The following is a 20,914-nucleotide window of genomic DNA, read 5'->3' as shown; positions in this document are numbered from 1 at the left end:
AAATTAATATAGGTACTCCCACTGCCTTTGATTAGTGTTAGCATGGAATACTTCTCTCCATCTCTCTCTCTTTTTTTTTTTTTAATTTGAATTCAAGTTAGTTAACATACAGTGTGGCCTTAGCTTCAGGAGTAGAACCCAGTGATTCATCTCTTCCATAAGCATCCAGTGCTCATCCCCAAAAGTGCCCTCCTTAATGCCCACCACCCATTTAACCCATCTCCCTACCCACCACCCCTCCAGCAGCCCTCAGTTTATTCTCTGTATTTAAGAGTCTCTTATGGTTTGCCTCCCTCTGTTTTTATCTTCTTTTTCCTTCCCTTTCCCTATGTTCATCTGTTGAGTTTCTCAAATTCCACATGAGTGACATCATATGATATCTGTCTTTCTCTGACTTATTTCATTTAGCATAATACCCTCTAATTCCATCCACATTGTTGCAAATGGCAAGATTTCATTTTTTTTTTCTCATTAAACTTTTGTTTTAATGGGTCTCAAAATTCTGTGACAGATTTTTGGTCAAAGTTGTTTCCATTAAAAAGTACTGATTTTAAAAACTAATAACTTAAAACTGCCACACACAAAAAAAACAAATGGTCCACAAAACATTCTCCTTTCCTTCTGAAGGTTTTACGATGCATTGTTATCATTAACCAGTCTTTTACTATTAAACTTAAATGGCCAATTGACACAAACAGTTCTGAGACCGTTCTTCCACCACTGATTAAGACTGGGGTGGCAGGTATTGGGGATAATATTCATTTAGCCTTCTGAGCTTTCTGGGCAGACTTGGTGACCTTGCCAGCTCCAGCTGCCTTCTTGTCCACTGCTTTGATGACACCCACAGCAACCGTCTGTCTCATGTCACGAATAGCAAAACGGCCCAGAGAAGGATAGTCAGAGAAGCTCTCAACACACATGGGCTTGCCAGGAACCATATCAACGAGGGCAGCATCACCAGATTTTAAGAACTTGGGACCATCTTCCAGCTTTTTTCCAGAACGACAGTCAATCTTCTCCTTTAGCTCAGCAAACTTGCAGGCGATGTGAGCTGTGTGACAGTCCAGCACAGGTACATATCCGGCACTGATTTGGCCTGGATGGTTCAGGATAATCACCTGAGCTGTGAAGCCAGCTGCTTCCATTGGTGGGTCATTTTTGCTATCACCAGCCACATTGCCACGACGAACATCTTTGACAGATACGTTCTTGACATTGAAGCCCACGTTGTCCCCAGGTAGAGCCTCACTCAAAGCTTCATGGTGCATTTCAACAGACTTTACTTCAGTTGTAACATTGACTGGAGCAAAAGTGACCACCATGCCTGGCTTAAGAACACCGGTCTCCGCTCGACCCACAGGGACAGTACCAATACCACCAATTTTGTAGACATCCTGGAGGGGCAGACGCAAGGGCTTGTCAGTTGGACGAGTAGGTGGCAGAATGCAATCCAGAGCTTCAAGCAGTGTGGTTCCACTGGCATTGCCATCTTTACGGGTGACTTTCCATCCCTTGAACCCAGGCATATTAGCACTTGGCTCCAGCATGTTGTCACCATTCCAACCAGAAATTGGCACAAATGCTACGGTGTCGGGGTTGTAGCCAATTTTCTTAATGTAGGTGCTGACTTCATTAATGATTTCCTCGTATCTCTTCTGGCTGTAGGGTGGCTCAGTGGAATCCATTTTGTTAACACCGACAATAAGTGTTTTACACCCAGTGTGTAAGCCAGAAGGGCATGCTCATGGGTCTGCCCATTCTTGGAGATACCTGCTTCAAATTCGCCAACACCAGCAGCAACGATCAGGACAGCACAGTCAGCCTGAGATGTGCCCGTAATCATATTTTTGATAAAGTCTCTGTGTCCTGGGGCATAATGATGGTCACATAGTACTTGCTGGTCTCGAATTTCCACAGGGAGATATCAATGGTGATACCACGTTCACGTTCGGCTTTCAGTTTATCCAAGACCCAGGCATATTTGAAGGAGCCCTTTCCCATCTCAGCAGCCTCCTTCTCAAATTTTTCAGTAGTTCTTTTGTCGATCCCACCACATTTGTAGATCAGATGACCAGTAGTGGTAGACTTGCCCGAATCTACATGTCCAATGACGACGATGTTGATATGAGTCTTTTCCTTTCCCATTTTGGTTTAGGGTTAGCGGTGGTTTTCACGACACCTGTGTTCTGGCGGCAAACCCGTTGCAAAAAAGCAAGATTTCATTTTTTTCATCATCCAGTAGTATTCCATTGTGTATGTATACCACATTTTTCTTTATCCATTCATCAGTCAATGGACATTAGGGCTCTTTCCATAATTTGGCTATTGTTGATAATGCTGCTATAAACTATGGGGTGCATGTATTCCTTTGAAAGAACATTTTTTATCCTTTGGATAAATACCTAGCAGTACACTTGCTGGCTCATAGGGTAGTTCTATTTTTAATTTTTTGAGGAACCTCCATACTGTTTCCAGAGTGGCTGCACCGGTTTGCATTCCCATCAGCAGTGCACAAGAGTTCCTCTTTCTCCGCATCCTCGCCAACATCTGTTGTTGCCTGAGTGGTTAATTTTAGGCATTCTGACAGGTATGAGGTGGTATCTCATTGTGGTTCTGATTTGTATTTCCCTGATGATGAGTGATGTTGAGCATCTTTTCATGTGTCTGTTAGCCATCTGGATGTCTTCTTTGGAAAACTGTCTATTCATGTCTTCTGCCCATTTCTTCACTGGATTATTAGTTCTTCGGGTGTTGTTTGGCAAGTTCTTTATAGATTTTGGATACTAACCCTTTATCTGATTTGTCATTTCCAAATATCTCCTCCCATTCCATTGGTTGCCTTTTAGTTTTGCTGATTGTTTCCTTTGGTGTGCAGAAGCTTTTACCTTGATGAGGTCCCAGTAGTTCATTTTTGCTTTTACTTCCTTTGTCTCTGGAGACATGTCAAGAAGTTGCTGTGGCTGAGGTCAATGGGTTGATGCCTGTTTTCTCCTGTAGGATTTTGATGGGTTTCCTGTCTCACATTCAGGTCTTTCATCCATTTTGAACTTATGTGTGTGTATGGTGTAAGAAAGTGGTCCAGGTTCACTCCTCTGAATATCGCTATCCAGTTTTCCCAGCACCATTTGCTAAAGAGACGGTCTTTTTTCCATTGGATACTTTCCTACTTTGTCAAAGATTAGTTGGCCATATATATGTGGGTCTATTTCTGGGTTCTCTATCCTATTCCATTCATCTATGTGTCTGGTTTTGTGTCAATACCATACTGTCTTGATGATTACAGTTTTGTAATACATCTTCAAGTCTGGAATTGTGATGCCTCCAGCTTTGGTTTTCTTTTTCAACATTACTTTAGCTATTCAGGGTCTTTTCTGGGTCCACACCAATTTTAGGATGGTTTGTTCTAGCTCTGTGACAAAAGCTGGTGTTATTTTGATTGGGATTGCATCGAATGTGTAGATTGCTTTGGGTAGTATCGACATTTTAAACAATATTCGTTCTTCCAATCCATGAGCATGGATTGTTTTTCCATTTCTTTGTGTCTTCAATTTTTCATAAGCTTTCTATAGTTTTCAGTGTACAGATCTTTTACCTCTTTAGTTAGGTATATTCATAGGTATCTTATGGTTTTTGGTGCAGTTGTAAATGGGGTTGATTGCTTAATATCTCTCTCTCTGCTGTTTCATTATTGGTGTATAGAAAAGCAACTGATTTCTGTACATTGATTTATATCCTGCGACTTTGCTGAATTCATGGATCAGTTCTAGCAGTTTTTTGTTGGAGTCTTTCCAGTTTTCCATGTAGAGTAGCATTTCATCTGTGAAGAGTTAGAGCTTGACTTCTTCCTTGCCAATTTGGATGCTTTTTACTTCTTTTTGTTGTCTGATTGCTGAGGATAGGACTTCCAGTACTACGTTGAAGAACAGTGGTGAGAGTGGACATCACTGTCGTGTTCCTGATCTTAGGGGGAAAGCTCTCAGTTTTTCCCCACTGAGAATGATATCAGCTGTGGGCCTTTCACACATGGCTTTTATGATGTTAAGGTATGTTCCTTCTATCCCTACTTTCTTGAGCGTTTTTGAAAGGATGCTGTATTTTGTCAAATGCTTTTTTCTGCACCCATTGAAAGGATCATACATCTCTATTTTTATCTACATGTGTTTTATATTTAAAGTGGGTTTCTTATAGACAACACGTAGTGGGGTCTTACTTTTCTGTCCACTCTGACAATCTCTGTCTTTGACTGTTGCACTTAGACCGCAGATATTTAAATATCATACAATACAGGCATACCTCAGGGACATTGTGGGCTCAGTTCCAGACCACTGCAATGAAGCATATATCACAATAAATACAAGTGGAATTTTTGGTTTCCCAGTGCATATAAAAGCCATGTTTACACTACTATACTGCAGTCTATTAAGTGTGTAATAGCATCATGTCTTTAAAAATGTACATACCTTAATTTTAAAATACTTTATTGTTTTTTTTTTCTAATTTTTTTTTTTTAACGTTTATTTACTTTTGAGACAAAGAGAGAGCATGAACGGGAGAGGGTCAGAGAGAGAGAGGGAGACAGAGAATCTGAAACAGGCTCCAGGCTCTGAGCTGTCAGCACAGAGCCCGACGCTGGGCTCGAACTCACTAGCCATGAGATCATGACCTGAGCTGAAGTCGGACGCTTAACCGACTGAGCCACCCAGGCGCCCCTAAAATACTTTATTGTTAAAAAATGCTATCATCTGAGGTTTCAGTAAGTCAATCATTGATCACACATCACCATAAAAATTATAATAATTTTAAAGTTTGAAATGTTACAAGAATTACCAAAATGTGACACAGAAACATAGAGAAAAAAATGCTGCTGGAAAAATGGCACCAAAAGACTTGCCACAGGATTGCCACAAACCTTCAATTTGTAAACAGTACAGTGTCTGCAGAGCACAAAACAAGGTATGTCTGTAGTTGGATTAATCTCCACCATATTTTTACTAGTACTTGTCATCCTTATCTTTGTTCCTCTTATTGTCTTCCATGTATATATCTGTTCCCTGTTAGCTGATAGCTGATAGAGCAATTAAGAATAAGACAAACAAATCTTCACTTTACCTTCACTTATTCATTTTCTGATGCTCTTCATTTCTTTATATGTAAAGTTTCTGAGTATATTATTTTCTTTCTCTCTGAACAATTTCTTTTAACATTTCTTGAGAGGCAGGTCTACTGGCAACACATTCCCTTGGTTTTTGTCTGGGTAAGTCTTCATTTCTCCTCACTTTTGGAGGATACTTTCACGGGGTACAGAATTCTAGGTTGGTGAGTTTTTTCTCCCAATACTTTAAATGTTTCACTCCCGTCTTCTTCCTTGCATGGTTTCTGAGAAGAAATTGGATATAATTCTTATCTTTGCTCCTGTACAGATGAAGTGTTTTTATCTGTGGCTTTTCTCAAGATGGCTTCCTTATTTTTTAGTTCCTGAAGTTTGAAGATGATATTCCTAGGTGTAGTTCTTTGGTATTTATCCTGTTTCATGTTTTCAGAGCTTCATGAGTCTGTGGCTTGGTGTCTTACATCAATCTGGGTAAAGTCTCAGTCATTATTACTTTTAATACTTCTTCTGTTCCTTTCTCTTTCTGCTCCTCTCAGCATTCCTGTTATGACTTTTACAGGTGGTTGTCCCACAGTTTTTGGATATTCTGTCCTAATTTTGTTCAGTCTTTTTTTCTCCTTGCTTCTGTTTTAGGAATTCTCAGTTATTATCCTCAAGCTCAGAGATTCTTTCCTCAACCCTGTCCAATCAATTAATGAGGCCATCAAAGGGATTCTTCATTTGAAAAAAAAAATTTAGGGGCACCTGTGTGGCTCAGTTGGTTAAGCATCCAACTCTTGATTTCAGCTCTGGTCATGATCCTAGGTTTGTGGGAGCAAGCCCTGCGCTAAGCGTGGAGGCTGCTTAGGATTTTCTCTCTCCCTCTTTGCTCCTCCCCAGCTTGCGCAGTCTGTCTCTCAAAATAAACGTTAAAAAAATTTTTTCTTATTTGACAGCAAGATAACAAGCAAGCAGGGGGAGGGGCAGAGAGAGAGAGAGAGAGAGAGAGAGAGAATCTTAAACAGGCTCCACGCCCAGTGTAAGGCCCAACATGAGACTCCATCACACAACCATGGATCATGACCTGAGCAGAAATCAAGAGTCAGATCCCCAGCAAACTGAGCCACCCATGTGCCCTAAAAGGATTCTTTGTTATTGTTTTGGTTTTTCTTACCACTAACATTTCTTTTGATTTTTAGAATTACCATCTCTCTGCTTATGTTGTGCATCCGTTTTTGCATGGTGTCTACTTTTTCCATTAAAGCACTTAGAATATTCAGTTTTAAAAAATTCCTGGTCTGATAATTCCAACACATCTGCTTTTACTCTGCTTGGTCTGGGAGGTCATGACAAGAGTTCAAAGGAGAGGGATGACATCTTGACTTAAATTTTAATAGGATCACTCTGGCTTGTATGTTAAGAACAGACTATAAGGTCAGAAAGCCAAAAGCTGAAACCAAGTAGCAGTCAACTGCAGTCTTCCAGGTGAGAGAGGTTGATGGTTTGAGCCATGCTGAAAGCAGTGGAGGCAATGAGAAGTCAGATTCTTTATATTTTGAAGGGAGATCTAAAAATATTTGTCCAAGGGCTGGATGTGGGGAATTGAAAGTAAGGAGTTAAAAGTCAACTACAAGATTATTGGCCTGGGTATTAACTGAAATACAGAAGGAAAAAATTGGTGTACGTGGGTGTTAAGAGTTTAGTTTTGAATGTGTGTGTGTGTGTGTGTGTGTGTGTGTGCGCGCGCGCACGCATGCACCTATGAGGTTTTCCAAGTCAAGTGGGCAATATCAAGTGGGCAAGTGGAGAATGAGCTGCAGTCCAGTGGACAAGTCCAGTCTGCGGATTTCAATTTGAGAGATCACAAGAGAGTGAGTGTGGATAACGAAGGTGAGATTCCACGGCCTGAGCCTTCAGAATACTTCCATGTGAAGAGGTCCAGAGAATGAGGGGCGACCACTCAAGCAGTCTGAGAAGGACAAGCACTGAAACAGCAGAAAAACACAGAGGCTGGTCTAAAAGGACATATTGACTCAGGAAACCCCCATGATGGGCTATGTCAAGGGCAGCCCACAGGCATAGTAAAATGAGGACTGAGAACTGACCCTGGTGATCTGGACAAGGGTGGTTTTAGGGAAGTGGTGGAGGGGAGAGCTCAGAACCCAGCACATAATTCACTGACAATTTCCTGTTTAAAGAGTAAATGACACACACACAATAGTGCTCACACCATGCACATCCAAACACAGGGCATCATCCACATTTCACTAAATGTAGCAGTGCACACAGACAGACCCTGTGCCACCTGGGTAAGCTATGGCCACAAAAGACCCCCTTCTCCCTAGACAACGCTCCCTGGCTTGGTCTGAAGAAGAATATCACCAGGTGAAAGACAGAAGAATGGGGTCTCCACAGGTGTCTCTGTCACTTTGGACTGCTATAACAGAATACCATAGTCTGGGGGGCCTGAACAGCAAACACTTACTTCTCAGAGTTCTCTTACTTCTCAGAGATCAAGGTGCCAGCAGATTCACTGACTGGTGAGGGCCCTCTTGCTGCTTCGTAGATGGCTATCTTCTCATTATGATCTCACATGGCCTTTCCCTGCTGCGTGCACTCGAAGAGAGATCTCACGTCTCTCCCTCTTTCTATAAGGACACTAATTCCATCATGAGGCCCCCACCCTTATGACCTAATGCAACTACAATTATCTTCCAAAGGCCCTACCTCCAAATGCCATCACACTGGGGATTAGAGCTTCAATTATTAAATTGTGAGAGGACAGAAACTTTCACTTCATAGTGGCAGGCTTGGGGCACACATGCCGGTGAACCTGAGCAGCACCTCCCGTGCACGCTCTCTCAAAATAAATAAACTTAAAAAAAATCTCAAACAAATAAAAAATGTCACACTTAAGATGTTAACTAATGGAACCATTGTGATTATCATTTCTCTCCCTTCCTGCGGTTATGTTACTGTAATACTCAAGTTGACCAATGCATAATGTGAAATGAAGAGCCTTGAATGTTCTTCATACACAACCTCAACTACCTATCATTCCTATAAGGTAAGCAAGTCATGGAAAATAATTTTACACACAGAAAAATGAAGTATCGACAGACCTAGTGTCTTCAAATGCTGGAGTGGCCCCCCCTGGGAAACGACAGACCTTGGAGACTGGACGACCTTTCTGCCCCTCCCCCCACAAGATCACAGTTCATCTCTAATGTTTTAAACTCAAGCTTAACGAAGAAAAGATTCCTTTGAACTAATTTAATTTTGAAATGCTTCTGCATTTATGGTAAAATATAAACAAAGCACAGGGCTATTTGCTGCTTTTTTGGTTTCAAATCATTTCCACTTACGTTCAAAGATGAATATAAATGATCAGTATTGCGGTTTTCCCCAATCTTTCTTGCTTGTGTTCAACTGCATTACTATAGCCAGTAGTGGCCATACTTTTGGAAAGCTTTATATTATACATGTATCTCACAGGTACATATCTTCTCAGGTAATAAAGGCATTTGAAAAGCACATGATTATAAGACCTAAAGCCAGGGTGCTTGGATTTGATCTGACCCCACTGTTCACTTGCTGTGTGATCTGGGCCCAGCTGTTAGCTTCTCTGGACTGTTTGTTATTTTTTAATTTGCAAACAGAATTACTAAAACTATCTTCTTAAAGAGTCATCAGAATGAAATGAATTATTATATAAAAACAGAGGTTCGTACATTTCAAATAGTCAAATATTAGCTATTATGATTATATAAGACTATCAAGCCAAAGGAAAAATGGTAGCAAAATACATACCAAAAAAAGTCCCATAAGATGTAAAATAGGGACTAAAACTTAAGTACTAAAAGAATGAGATTATTAGACTGGATAAACCAGCAAAATCCAGCGGGATGTTGTTTACAAGAGACATCTGAAGCATTCAAAAAATACCAAAAGGCAGAGAAAAACAGCACAAATTAGCGGGGGCAAAAGAAAAAAAAGCAGGTATAATAACAGACATGCCAGATGAAAATACAATTTAAGGCAAATGCACTGGTAGGGATAGAGATGCACCTTACATAGTAATAAAAAAAAATAATAACCAACAAGAAGATACCAAAATCATTAAGTAGTAAATACTTAACAGTGTCTTGAAATAAAAATCAACCAAATTAGGGAAATCAAATTTGACAAATCCACAGCCTTAATGGGAGATTTTATCAAACCTTTATCATAAACTGATTAATCAAGCAGACAAAAAGCAATAAAAATAGAGGCTATTTATATAATAATATTACAAATTTGACCTAATAGATAATTGTACAGGGTCTTACCCAGCAAATAAAAAACACATATTCCTCCTCGGGACAGGTAAAACAGTTATAAAAATTGACCACGTACAGACCACAAGGTATATTTCAACAAATATCAAAACATTATTATCCTTAACAACATATCTTCTGATCATATATAATTAAATTACCACCAATAAAAAAGATCATTTAAAAAGGTGCCACAAGTTTAGAATTTCTTAAAAATCACATTCAAATAATCAAGGTCTAACAAAGAAATCGCAATGAAAATCTAAACATAACTGAAATGAAAAACCTACATTAAAAAAATCTTGCAGGCTCCTGTTAACGCAATACTTAAAACTTAAGAGTTTTACACTTACTATAAAAGAAGGAAGTTTAAAAAGTAATAGGTTAAGCATTCAACTTGAGAAGCTAGAGGCAAATCAAAATAAAGAATACAATATAAGCAAAAATTAATAACCTGGAAGGCAAACATAATACAGCAAAGCACACGAAACCAAAAGCTGGTTCATTGAAAAGTTTAATAAAAAAAAAATCTTTTACAAGTCTAATAAAAATAAAAGACACACACAAGTAATATTCTAAATTAAAAATATCACAGTTGCAATTGTAAAAATAGCAAGAAAATGTTACCAATAACATTTGTGCCAAATAAATTTGAGAACTTAGGTGAAAATAATTTTCTCAAGGGAACCCTCTTGTGCTGTTGGTGGGAATGCAAACTGGTGCAGCCACTCTGGAGAACAGTATGGAGACTCCTCAAAAAACTAAAAATAGAAATACACTATGATCTAGCAATTGCACTACTAGGTATTTACCCAAAGGATACAAAAATACAGATTTGAAGGGGTACATGCAGCTCAATATTTATAGCGGCATTATCAACAATGGCCAAACTATGAAAAGACCCCAAATGTCTACCAGCTGATGAATGGATAAAGAAGAGGTGGTAAAAATATATACAATGGAAAATTACTCAGCAATTGAAAAGAATGAAATCTTGCCATTTGCAACATGGATAGAGCTGGAATGCACTATGCTAAGCAAGACGAGTCAAATAGAGAAAGACAAATACCCTATGATTTCACTCATGTGTGGAATTTAAGAAACAAATCAGATGAACACATGGCAAGGGGCAAAAGAGAGAAGAGAGGGAAACAAACCACAAGAGGCTTTTAAGGATACAGAACAAACTGGAGGTTGATGGTGGGATGGGGTAGGGGATGGGCTTAGATGGGTGACGGGTACTAAGGAGGGCACTTGTGATGAGCACTGGGTGTTGTAAGTGATCAATCACTGAATTTTACTCCTGAAACCAATATTGTACCGTGTAACTAAATTTTAAAAAATTTTCTTAGAAAACATAAATTGCCAGATCTACCTTGAAAAGAAATGGTCCTGAATATCACAACAAGTATTAAAGAAACTAAATTGATAATAAAAAGAACCATCCCTATCCCTGCTTCCTAGGCAAGAAGGTCAGGATGGGGGATGAGGGAGACACCAACCTCAGGCAGTTTCATAAAGGTTTACCAAACATTTAAGGAGCAGAGAGGTCCTAACTTATAAAAAAATTCTTCCTTATAAAAAAAAAAAACACAACACTTTTTAACAGACACAATTTTCACAATAATATGCACCAATCTTAACACTATGGCTCTACAACCTCATAATTACCAGCAGGATCAATACACATTTTCATCATCCCATAAAGTTCCCTCTTGCCTCTTCGGTGACAATCCCTCCCTTCTTCAAAGCAATCAGCATCCCAATTTGTATTATTGTGGATTAATTTCACTTCATACTACTGGAACCATTAAGGATTGTTCTCTCTCCTGATTCTTCTTCCTTAACATGATGCTCCTGAGACTGGTCTGTGCTCTTGCATATACTGGCAGCTTTCTTTTTTTTACCACCACATTGCGTTACGCGTATCAGCATGTCTCTATCCATCCTCTTATTCATGAACATTTGGGTTGTTTCCAGTTTGAGATTGTAATGAACAAAGGCGCTGCAAACATTCTTGTACTAGACTTTCTGTGGACACATGCCCATTTTACTGGGTATATCTTGAAAGAGAATCACTGGGTCACTGGGTAGGTGTGTGTTTAACTTTATTAGAAACTGCCAGTTTCCCGAAACGGTTCTCCTGTTTCACGCTCCACCAAGCAGCACGGGAGAGTTGTAGCTGCAGCTACTCCAGGTCTTTGCTAACGCCTGATTATTGCTGAGGTGTGCAGGTGGCGTCCAGAAGCTGGAAAAGGCAAGAAAATGGATTCCCCCACAGAACCTCCAAAATGAATCTCTAATAGCGCTCCACCTGTATTAAGGATTAACTCGCTTCAAGCTCTTGTGCTCCTTGTGTGCTGACCTAACTCCCTTGGTCTATAGCAGAACTAACCTCTTTCCTTGAGATGTGCGGACCACTGGCCTGGAGGAGTGAAGGACCAAACTTTTCCAGAAGGTAAGGCTGACCACCTTCAAAAACAGCTGCCACTGATGCCAGTGAGTCTGTTCAAGGTCATGCCAACAGACCACTGACTAACTGCCTGAGCACCTGCTTCTCTTGCATGTAGCCCCCCTCCCTTTTCCTGTGCCTTCCCCTCGAAAACCTTCCAACTTGGCCTGGACAGGGAAGATCATCTTTGAGACGTCTGTCCACCTGTCTTCCCAGCTTGCCGGCTTCCTGACTGATGCAACCTTTCCCATCGGCACTGGTCTCTCGAGTGTTGATCTTTGAGAAAGCAGACAAACCTGAGCTCAGAACTGGTTCTCTGTCTGGTAACAGATTCCCCCTAGAAGCTCCAGAAAGCAACACAGCCCTTCTGCCATCTTGATGCTAGCTTAGTGAGACCCATTTCAGACTTCTGATCTCCAGAACTGTAACACAACAAATCTGTGTTGTTTGAAGCCGTTTAGTTTTTTGCGGTAACTTGTTACAGCAGCGATAGGAAAACTAATAGAGCAGGTGGGAGAATGGGAGATTTGTGCCATGTGTACTTAGCATCCCGATTATATAAAAAAACTGCTATAAGTCAGTAAGATATTCTGCCCTCATTTGTGCAGAAGATATGAAGAAGCAATTCATGAAGAGGAAAGCTAAATCACCCTCAATATGAAAAGATGTTTAATTGGGAAAATGCAAATTAAAACAGCATTATAGACTGATTTGTATCCCATCTCCTCCCCCTCACACTCACATGTTGAATCCCTAACCCCCAGTGTAAACCGTACTTAGAGATGAGGTCTTCAGGAAGGGTCAGCCAGTTAGGGCTCTAATCTGACAGGTGTATTCACAAGAGGAGTCACCAGAAAACCGCTGTCTCTCAGTGTGAACCCAGAGGAAAGGCCACGTGAAGACACAGGGGGAAAGCAGCTTTGTACAAGCCAGGAAGAGTTCTCACCGGAAACCAACAATGCTGGTAAGTTGACTTTGGATTCCTAGCCTCCATAACTATAAAAAAACAAACAAAAAACACAAAGAACAAAAACATTTCTGTTGTTTAAGCCGCCCAGTCTGCGTTATTTTGTTACGGCAGCCCAAGCTGCCCAAACAGTAAGATAATATTCCATGTCCTTCAGGAGCAAAAGTTTTACAGTCTGATAGGTCTCTGATTTTTTTATTATAGGTTGTTTGGAAACCTTTTTCTTCTACTTTTTTTTTTTTTTTAAGTTTATTTATTTTGAGAGAGAAAGAGGCAGAGAGAGAGAGGGTGAGAGAGAATCCCAAGCAGGCTCCGCATCATCAGTGCAGAGCACGATGCTGGGCTGGAACTCATGGAACTGTGAGATCATGACCCGAGCCAAAACCAAGAGTCAGACACTTAACCGACTGAGCCACCCAGGCACCCTGGAAAACTTTAAATTAGTGGAACAGAATCAGCTCAAAGAGAATTCTGTCCCTAGCTCTACAAGGGGACATTAGCAGGCTGTCCTTTCAAGAGGAAACACGCTGTGTTTAACCCAATGGAGAACTTGAAGGAAAGACCACAAGCATGGAAGGCAAATGTAATAAAAACAGGGAGCAGAGAGGGGGCTCCAAGTCCCCTCCTTTCAGACTCAGAGTGACCTCAGTAAGGCCCCGCCCCATCGCCAAACGTCTACCATCACTTTCGGATCTGGTATAGGCTCCCTCTCAGTGAACAATGCTGTTGGCTCTTTAGTTCTCGTTGCTTAAACACAGACAACGTCTCCGGACTTCTCGTTAGATGAGAATACCGCGCCCCCCCTCCCCTGCCACATCCCAACTTCCGTCAACTGTGCTTTCATGCTGTCCAACCAGGCAAGGAGCGACACTCCCACATCTAGAAAGCTAATTTCATGCCAGAAGCTAAATACAAAACATCAACTCATTTCCATTGAAGCAGTAAACTGAGGAAGTCTTTCAACAGACAGCATTACGTGATTGGTTAGAACATGAGTTTGGGGCCAGACAGACCTGGGTTGAAACCTAACACTCCCATTTACTAGTGACGTGACCTCGATCAAGTCACTTCACTTGTCCTTCCCCCATCTGTCAAAGGGGATAAACACCTGCCCCTGGGGGGGGGGGGAGGGGGATGCTACCAGTTCAGCAGCCTTGTCAACCTCGCAAATGTGCTAGCATCGTCTTCCAAACAACTCACAAGAAGAGATCTAGGTTTACCATGCAAACACTCAGGCACAATGTCTCTGCCAGGAAGTGAGACAAATCAGCACAGGAGTAAGGGGGCAGGAAAGGTAGTACTACCATGTGTTCTTTGAACTAGAAACTCTTTCAATTTGGTAAAAACAGAGAGTTTACCCTCTAAAAGGAAAATGTACGGGCATGGCCTTTTGCTAACATCCTAACTAGTTGTGGCTAACCCTGCTGCTGTCTCCGCTAGTGATGAGCATGTAAATATTGAGAGAACTACAGATTGCGTTATAGGTATAATTAAATATTTTAATACTGATTTGCTAAAAACAAGAATATTAAATTCAAAATGAAATAAGAACTACTCACCACTTCGAAGTATGGAGCCAACTGACATTCCAAAAATTGAATACAATCTCAATTTCTGTTCCAGAAATCCAGACTAGTTCCAGATCACTAGTCTAAAAAGACAGCTTGGTTTGAAGCCTTAATTTCTGGTTATCACCAGTATTGAAAGAATTCCTGAGATGTGCTCTTTTGTCCCCAGTCATCAGTTGGCATTTGTGGAGCTGGGAGCTAGCACAGTGCTAGATGCTGGTGACACAGAAAGGGACACCCAAGCTGTCCTGAATCAGCCCAGTGCAGTAACAGCTCATCCTGGGCATGGCAGTGGCACAAAAGATGGAATGATCAAGTCTCTTGCAGGAGTGTCGAAGTTTCCAGAAAAGACACCCAAGCCGGAACATGAAGGAAGAACAAGACTTCACCGGGTAGGAAGGCATCGAGTAGTCACATACACTTAGCAGCAAATAGACAAGGAGAGAAGAGCAGGTCAATGAGGTCAGGTAGGACCCTGTGGGCCATGATGCACTAAGGGGTTTATACTTGACCCAGAATGGAGGTCTAAGGCCAAATTCTAAACAGAAGATTAAGAGAACAAATCTGTGTTTTAGAAAGAGTGTTCTAGCAGCACTGGGGATGAAAAAGGAGGAAAAAAGTCTGGAAATTCTTGCCCTCAGTCAATTGAAGAAGTATAGAAGACCATCAGGGTGGGGGCTGGGGGGTGGGGGCTGGGGGGTGGGGGTGGTGTCTAGGTGAAAATAGAGACAAAGACACAGACATGAGAAATAACAAAGGTCAAGGATAAATGAGATTCAAGCACCTCCAGCATGGAAGAATTTAGGAAGAGGAAAGCTATGCTTTTGGGAAATCTAAGAATGAGAACAGACTACAGACAAAGAGCCAGGTTCAAGGTCAGTTAACACAATTGCACGTTAAAGTACCAGTTCTTCATTATGACACTGGACAGAACAACAAAATCTACAACCACAACTACTACTATTTACTGAGCACTTTCTGAGCGCCAAGCACTGTGCCACATTATCACAAGCAATCCTCTAACCTTGTGAAGTAGAATTATTATGTCTGGTTTTATGGGTTAGGAGAATGAAGGATAGGACTAGCTGAAATAACGCCCTTAAAGAATTTAGCATGCTGCCTGGACAGAGCAAACCCTCACTAATGTTAGCTATCATTATCAACCACTAGTCTCTAAGCAAGCTGGGAACACACTTTATTCCCTCCAAGTCCAACCAATCCTTTTGTTTTCAACATGAATTTCACCCCCTCTTTCTTGAATTTAGCAAAATAACAAATCACCCCCTTAATCTCCAATTGTTTACCAAGTACCAATTATATGGCCAGCCAGCACTGAAAGGGATAAAAAATGAAGGTAAGAGCTATGCCCTGCCCATACAAAGATTGCAAATTAGCTGGGAAAAGAATCATTGACTATGCTGTTGTGAACCCCAAGTTCCAAATTTCCGAAGGGCAGAGAACGCCCCTGAGCTGGAAGAACAGAGCAAGCTACAAAGAGGAAGGCAAACTGGATTCTGGAAGGTGGAAAGAATTGAGCAAGAAAAAAGCAAGGAGGGCCGACTGCACACGTTGGAATGGTAAGCATTCAAGAACACGTCCAAATGAATACAAAAGTTATTTTTTACAACAAAAATGCGCTAAGTAGCTCTTGGGTGTGGGATCAAATTAAGTGCAATGAAGGAAACACAAATATTGGCCACTATACCTCTGGAATCAAAGGGTTTATAAGCTATTTCCAGAGATTCCTTGCAACCAAAATCCTGGGGAGCCTCAACAAGGGCATAAATGAGAACAGGGATGGGGTGCCCAACTTTGGCTCAGGTCACGATCTCACAGTTCATGGGTTCGAGCCCCGCATCGGGCTCTGTACTGACAGCTCAGAGCCTGGAGCCTGCTTCAGATTCTGTGTCTCCCTCTCTCTCTGCCACTCCCCCACTCGTGCTGTCTCTCAAAAATGAATAAACGTTAAAAAACATTAAAAAAGGGGCGCCTGGGTGGCGCAGTCGGTTGAGCGTCCGACTTCAGCCAGGTCACGATCTCGCGGTCCGTGAGTTCGAGCCCCGCGTCAGGCTCTGGGCTGATGGCTCGGAGCCTGGAGCCTGTTTCCGATTCTGTGTCTCCCTCTCTCTCTGCCCCTCCCCCGTTCATGCTCTGTCTCTCTCTGTCCCAAAAATAAATAAAAAAAAAAACATTGAAAAAAAAAAAAATTAAAAAAAAATGATAACAGGGATATTAACTATGCGTCAGATGCTAAAAAAACAACTGGTAAATAACACTATCATCTGCAATCAGAATGGAATTGCTATGTAAAAGGCCAAAATCCATATTAAACATACATATATTTTATTCTTCCCTCTCTATTTACGCTGTCAGTTTCTCTAAGAGAAAACGGGGCGAATGTCTCTTTATAAGTATGATGTAAACAATTTCAGGTTATCATTTAGAGGTATGAAAGGAAACAGATGTATTACATAGGAAAAAAAAAAAATCCTAAAAGTTGGGGGCGGGGGGGGAAGCAGTGATTTTGTGTTTTATTTTATTAACAGTATGATCATTTTCTACCTTTTTTTTTTAATGTTTATTTTTTTGAGAGACAGAGTGTGAGTGGGGGAGGCAAAGAGAGAGGGAGACACAGAATCCGAAGCAGGCTCCAGGCTCTGAGCTGTCAGCGCAGAGCCTGATGCAGGGCTCAAACCCACAGGCCGTGAGATCATGACCTGAGCCGAAGTCGGTTGCCCAACCGACTGAGCCACCCAGGCACCCCCGTTTTCTGCCTCCTTAAAGTGTGCTGGCAGAGTGACTAAACCACTTTGTCGATGTAGCTTTATCTCCCAACATTCCCGAAAAGGAGGAACGGTTTTAACAAATCCTCTGTTTGTTTTTTTTTTTCTTTTAAACAAATCTGTTGGAGACCAGAAAAAGACACTGAATTTATTTGAAACAAATCGAGAAAACGGCCTCACTCATACTATTAAGCCAACAGTGTAATTCCCAAGGCCAACATATAACTGCTCTGCTATGTACACTCCTTTCAAACGTTAACTTTCTAATGCGTGCGCCAGAAACACATGAGGACACATGTCCAAGAAGACCCTTGCTAGGAGACAGTCTAGGAGCTTCTAAAGCAAATAAGCTGCTTTGACTTGGAAGAACAGCCCTCAGTTATAACCAACACTAGCATATAGTCCTGTATTTCTGATATTTCATATTCAACTTCTCTGAGCATCAACCACACTGACAGAATGACTCTTTCTGAACACAGGAGTAAGCACTATCTGCTGACAGGGGCAGACCTTGTAAGAATCACAACATGACGGCTTAATACTTTAAGGAACAAAATTTAAAACTCTTTTGAAAGTATGCAGTCCTAGGCTTTATGGCAGGAAATACTGGTTTCAAGTATTGAGCACTTACAAAGCCCTTATATTCACCTCATCACCTAACCTCTACAGCACCGTAAAAAATCTGCTCGATATAACAGTCCATTTTTGTACATTATACTCAAAGAGGACGGTACAATGGAAAGAAAACAGGTTTAGTGTGGGTTTCCACAGATCCAGATTTCCACGGATCATGGTTCACCTTTTTTTTTTTTTTTTTTTTTTTAACGTTTATTTTTGAGAGAGACCGAGCATGAGCCGGGGGAGGGGCAGAGAGACAATGGGAGACACAGAATCCGAAGCAGGCTCCAGGCTGCAAGCTATAAGCACGGAGCCTGATGTAGGGCTCGAACTCACAAACCGTGAAACCGTGACCTGAGCCGAAGTCGGACACTCAACAGACTGAGCCGCTGGGGTGCCCAGGATCATGGTTCACTTCTATGACCAATCTGGAGTTCAAAGTGAGAAACACGAAACACAATCAAATGCTCCACTGAAACGTACTGCTCTCAGGGACTTCCCGCTGCCTTAACAGAAAAATAAGACCCACTTTCTTCCCACCCATCTTCACTCTTCTATTCAAAATAATGCAAGTTAGGGGCACCTGGGTGACTCAGTTGGTTAAGCGTCTGGCTTCAGCTCAGGTCACGGTCTCATGGTTTGTGAGTTTGAGCCCCTTGTCCAGCTCTGTACTGGCAGCTCAGAGCCTGGAGCCTGCTTCAGATTCTGGGTCTCCTTCTCTCTCTGCCCCTCCCCCAGTTGTGCTCTGTCTCTCAAAAATAAATAAATGTAAAAAAAAATTTTTTTTTTAAGAATGCAAGTTAGCACACAAAAATATTTGAGAAAATGAATTTCCTGTTTTCAACTCTTAATATGAGAAACACTTTACAAAACGAAAAATTCACTACTTCTTAATTCTGGATCCTTCTATGTAAACCTAACTTAGGTAGCTAATTCTCTGCACCTGTCACTCTTACTTCAAGAACTCCTGTTGGCCGTTTCTGAGTTGTCTCCACTGAGTTGAGAAATCAGGCACTTTCTGATGAAGCTTTTTCCTCTTAAAAACACACTTAGGACACAAATGGGAAGGGGAGAGCATTAAAAAGGAAACAAAACCCAAAGATCTGAAATAGCTGTATTCCACATTAAATTCTCTCACAGAACGTTATTCACTATTTCAATCACAAGATGAGTTTATTGATGTTTCCCAGCAAGCATCCCAAGTGACCAGGAGGACCACTCCACGGACACGGGCGCCCAGGATGGGACTCCAGCCCTGGGAGACTGTGCATAGCACTCCTTCCATACGGTCTTCACTCCGGAGTCGTGGCCAACGCGGTACCTCCGGCGGCCATTTCCCGCCATCGCGCACAAACACCAGGCACCTGCTCCGTCACCCACTCGGTAGGAGCAAAGGGGCTGAAGAACCGCAGGTGGGTAGCTGTGCCGCCAGCTCTCCACTCTCTTGGGAGGCAACAGAAGGACGGTCGGGGCCAGGGCCACCTCTGAGCCAAAGGGCTGGGTCAACTGTGCCTTTTCGTGGACATGAGGCTGGATTCGTACCAAACTGTCGAATCTGCCACCACGTCCCGCCTGGTAAAACCCACTCCACACACCACGAAGCCTCAAAACCAAGTCAGAGCAAACCTCAAAACCAAAAGGCTATGCTAAAATAACAGTCCAGGGGCGCCTGGCTGGCTCGGTCGGCGGAGCGTGCCACTTCGGCTCAGGTCACGATCTTGCAGTTCGTGAGTTCGAGCCCCGCGAAGGGCTCCGTGCTGACAGCTCGGAGCCTGGAGGCTGATGCGGATTCTGTGTCTCCCCCTCTCTCTCTGCCCCTCCCCCACCCTCACTTTGTCTCACTCTGTCTCTCAAAAATAAATAAATGTAAAATAACAGCCCAAAAAGACTAATGGAAGGTCCTCGCTTAGGGTCGTTAACAGGATCGTCTTCTTCGTCCTTTAAAGACCGCAAAGGCACGGCTGTTTCTTGCCGGCTTCACTCGGTGGTCTGGCTTCCTCCTCCCAGGACAGGACCCCGCCGCCTGTGCTGACGCACTGGAGGCTGCAGGACAGAGCAGGTTCACACCGACAAGAGTGGGGCGCAGGCCAGCGTTACTTGGGCCCACAGGTGCTGAGAGGGGTGCAGGGCGGCGCGCAGAGCAGCCTAAGGCACCCAAGCTGACCCCTCGCTGTCTGGCCGCTGCGAATAGTGAGACGGAGCGGACGGTGGCTCGGGGCTTTGCGGGGAGCGGGGTTCCCGGTCAGGGTCGGGGCTCCTCGGAGGATCTGAGTTTGCGGGGCGTCGGGCGCCCCTGTGCACCCACCTTGGCGCGCTTTCAGCAGCAGCGTGTTGGCCAAGAGGTTCTCAAGCTCCATGGCCCCTGGCCGCCGCCGCCGCCGCCTCCGCCGCCGCGGCCGCTGCCGCTGCCTCCGCCGCCTCCGCCGCTGCCGGGCTCGGCGTGTGCGAGGGGGAAGGGGAGACGGAGAGGGCTCTGGCGCCTCCGGGCATCGCTCGCAGGACGCCACCCGCTCGGGAGGGTCCACAGCGGGCCCGGGGGAGCTGCCCCGCCGCCGCCGCTCCAGCTGTCGCGGCTCCGGCTGCTGCCCCTCCAGCCGCCGCCGCCGCCGCCGCCACCAACCGCTTTGCTGCCTCCGAGACCGCCCGCGACGCCGCAGCTGCTTCGGAAGCTGCTGGCGCCGGCCCGGGGAGCCCTTGCCCTCGCGGCCCGGGCTTCCAGAGGGCGAGATGCTGGGGCGAGGGGAGCTGGCAGCCCGCCTACCGCCGGAATCTGCGCTCACCTTCCCCGCGCCGGGGCCCGGGCTCTCGGCCCCATCGCCCGAGTCTGGCAAGGGCAACGCTCTCCTCAGGGCCCGGCTCCCCAGCCGCCCAGAGTCTCCGCCGAGCCCCACCCCAGGGAGGGGCTCAGTGGCCGGGGCTCCCCGCCCCCCGGCGGCGACGGCTACGGCCGCCGCCGCCGCCGCCGCCGCTACCCACTCTCACAGCGGCCGGTTCCCAGAAGAGGGAGCTCGGGTGCACCTCTCGCCGCGGTGCGGCGCCGCGCAGGGCAGCAACGCTCCCAGAAGGCCGCGCGCAGGGAGGAAGTGGCGGGTCGGGAGAGCGTGGCCTGCTGGGAGTTGTG

The 20,914-nt window shown here is 43.7% G+C and overlaps 1 protein-coding gene and 1 pseudogene across 1 annotated transcript in view; both read right to left on the bottom strand.

Moving 5' to 3' along the window:
* GRK4 (G protein-coupled receptor kinase 4) overlaps nt 1–20,763 on the bottom strand; it is a 95,782-nt gene extending 75,019 nt beyond the window's left edge. The window contains exon 1 of the mRNA XM_060655528.3: nt 20,099–20,763. Within this exon, the coding sequence (XP_060511511.2) occupies nt 20,099–20,150 (52 nt within the window). The 5' untranslated portion in view covers nt 20,151–20,763. The remainder of the gene's footprint in view (nt 1–20,098) is intronic.
* LOC132692772 (elongation factor 1-alpha 1 pseudogene) lies at nt 502–2,217 on the bottom strand (annotated as a pseudogene).
* Nucleotides 20,764–20,914: the final 151 nt, after the last annotated feature.

This window comes from Panthera onca, chromosome B1, assembly GCF_046562875.1.
Source record: "Panthera onca isolate mPanOnc1 chromosome B1, mPanOnc1 haplotype 2, whole genome shotgun sequence".
Lineage (NCBI taxonomy): Eukaryota > Metazoa > Chordata > Mammalia > Carnivora > Felidae > Panthera > Panthera onca.
This window is presented reverse-complemented; position numbering and strand designations above follow the sequence as displayed.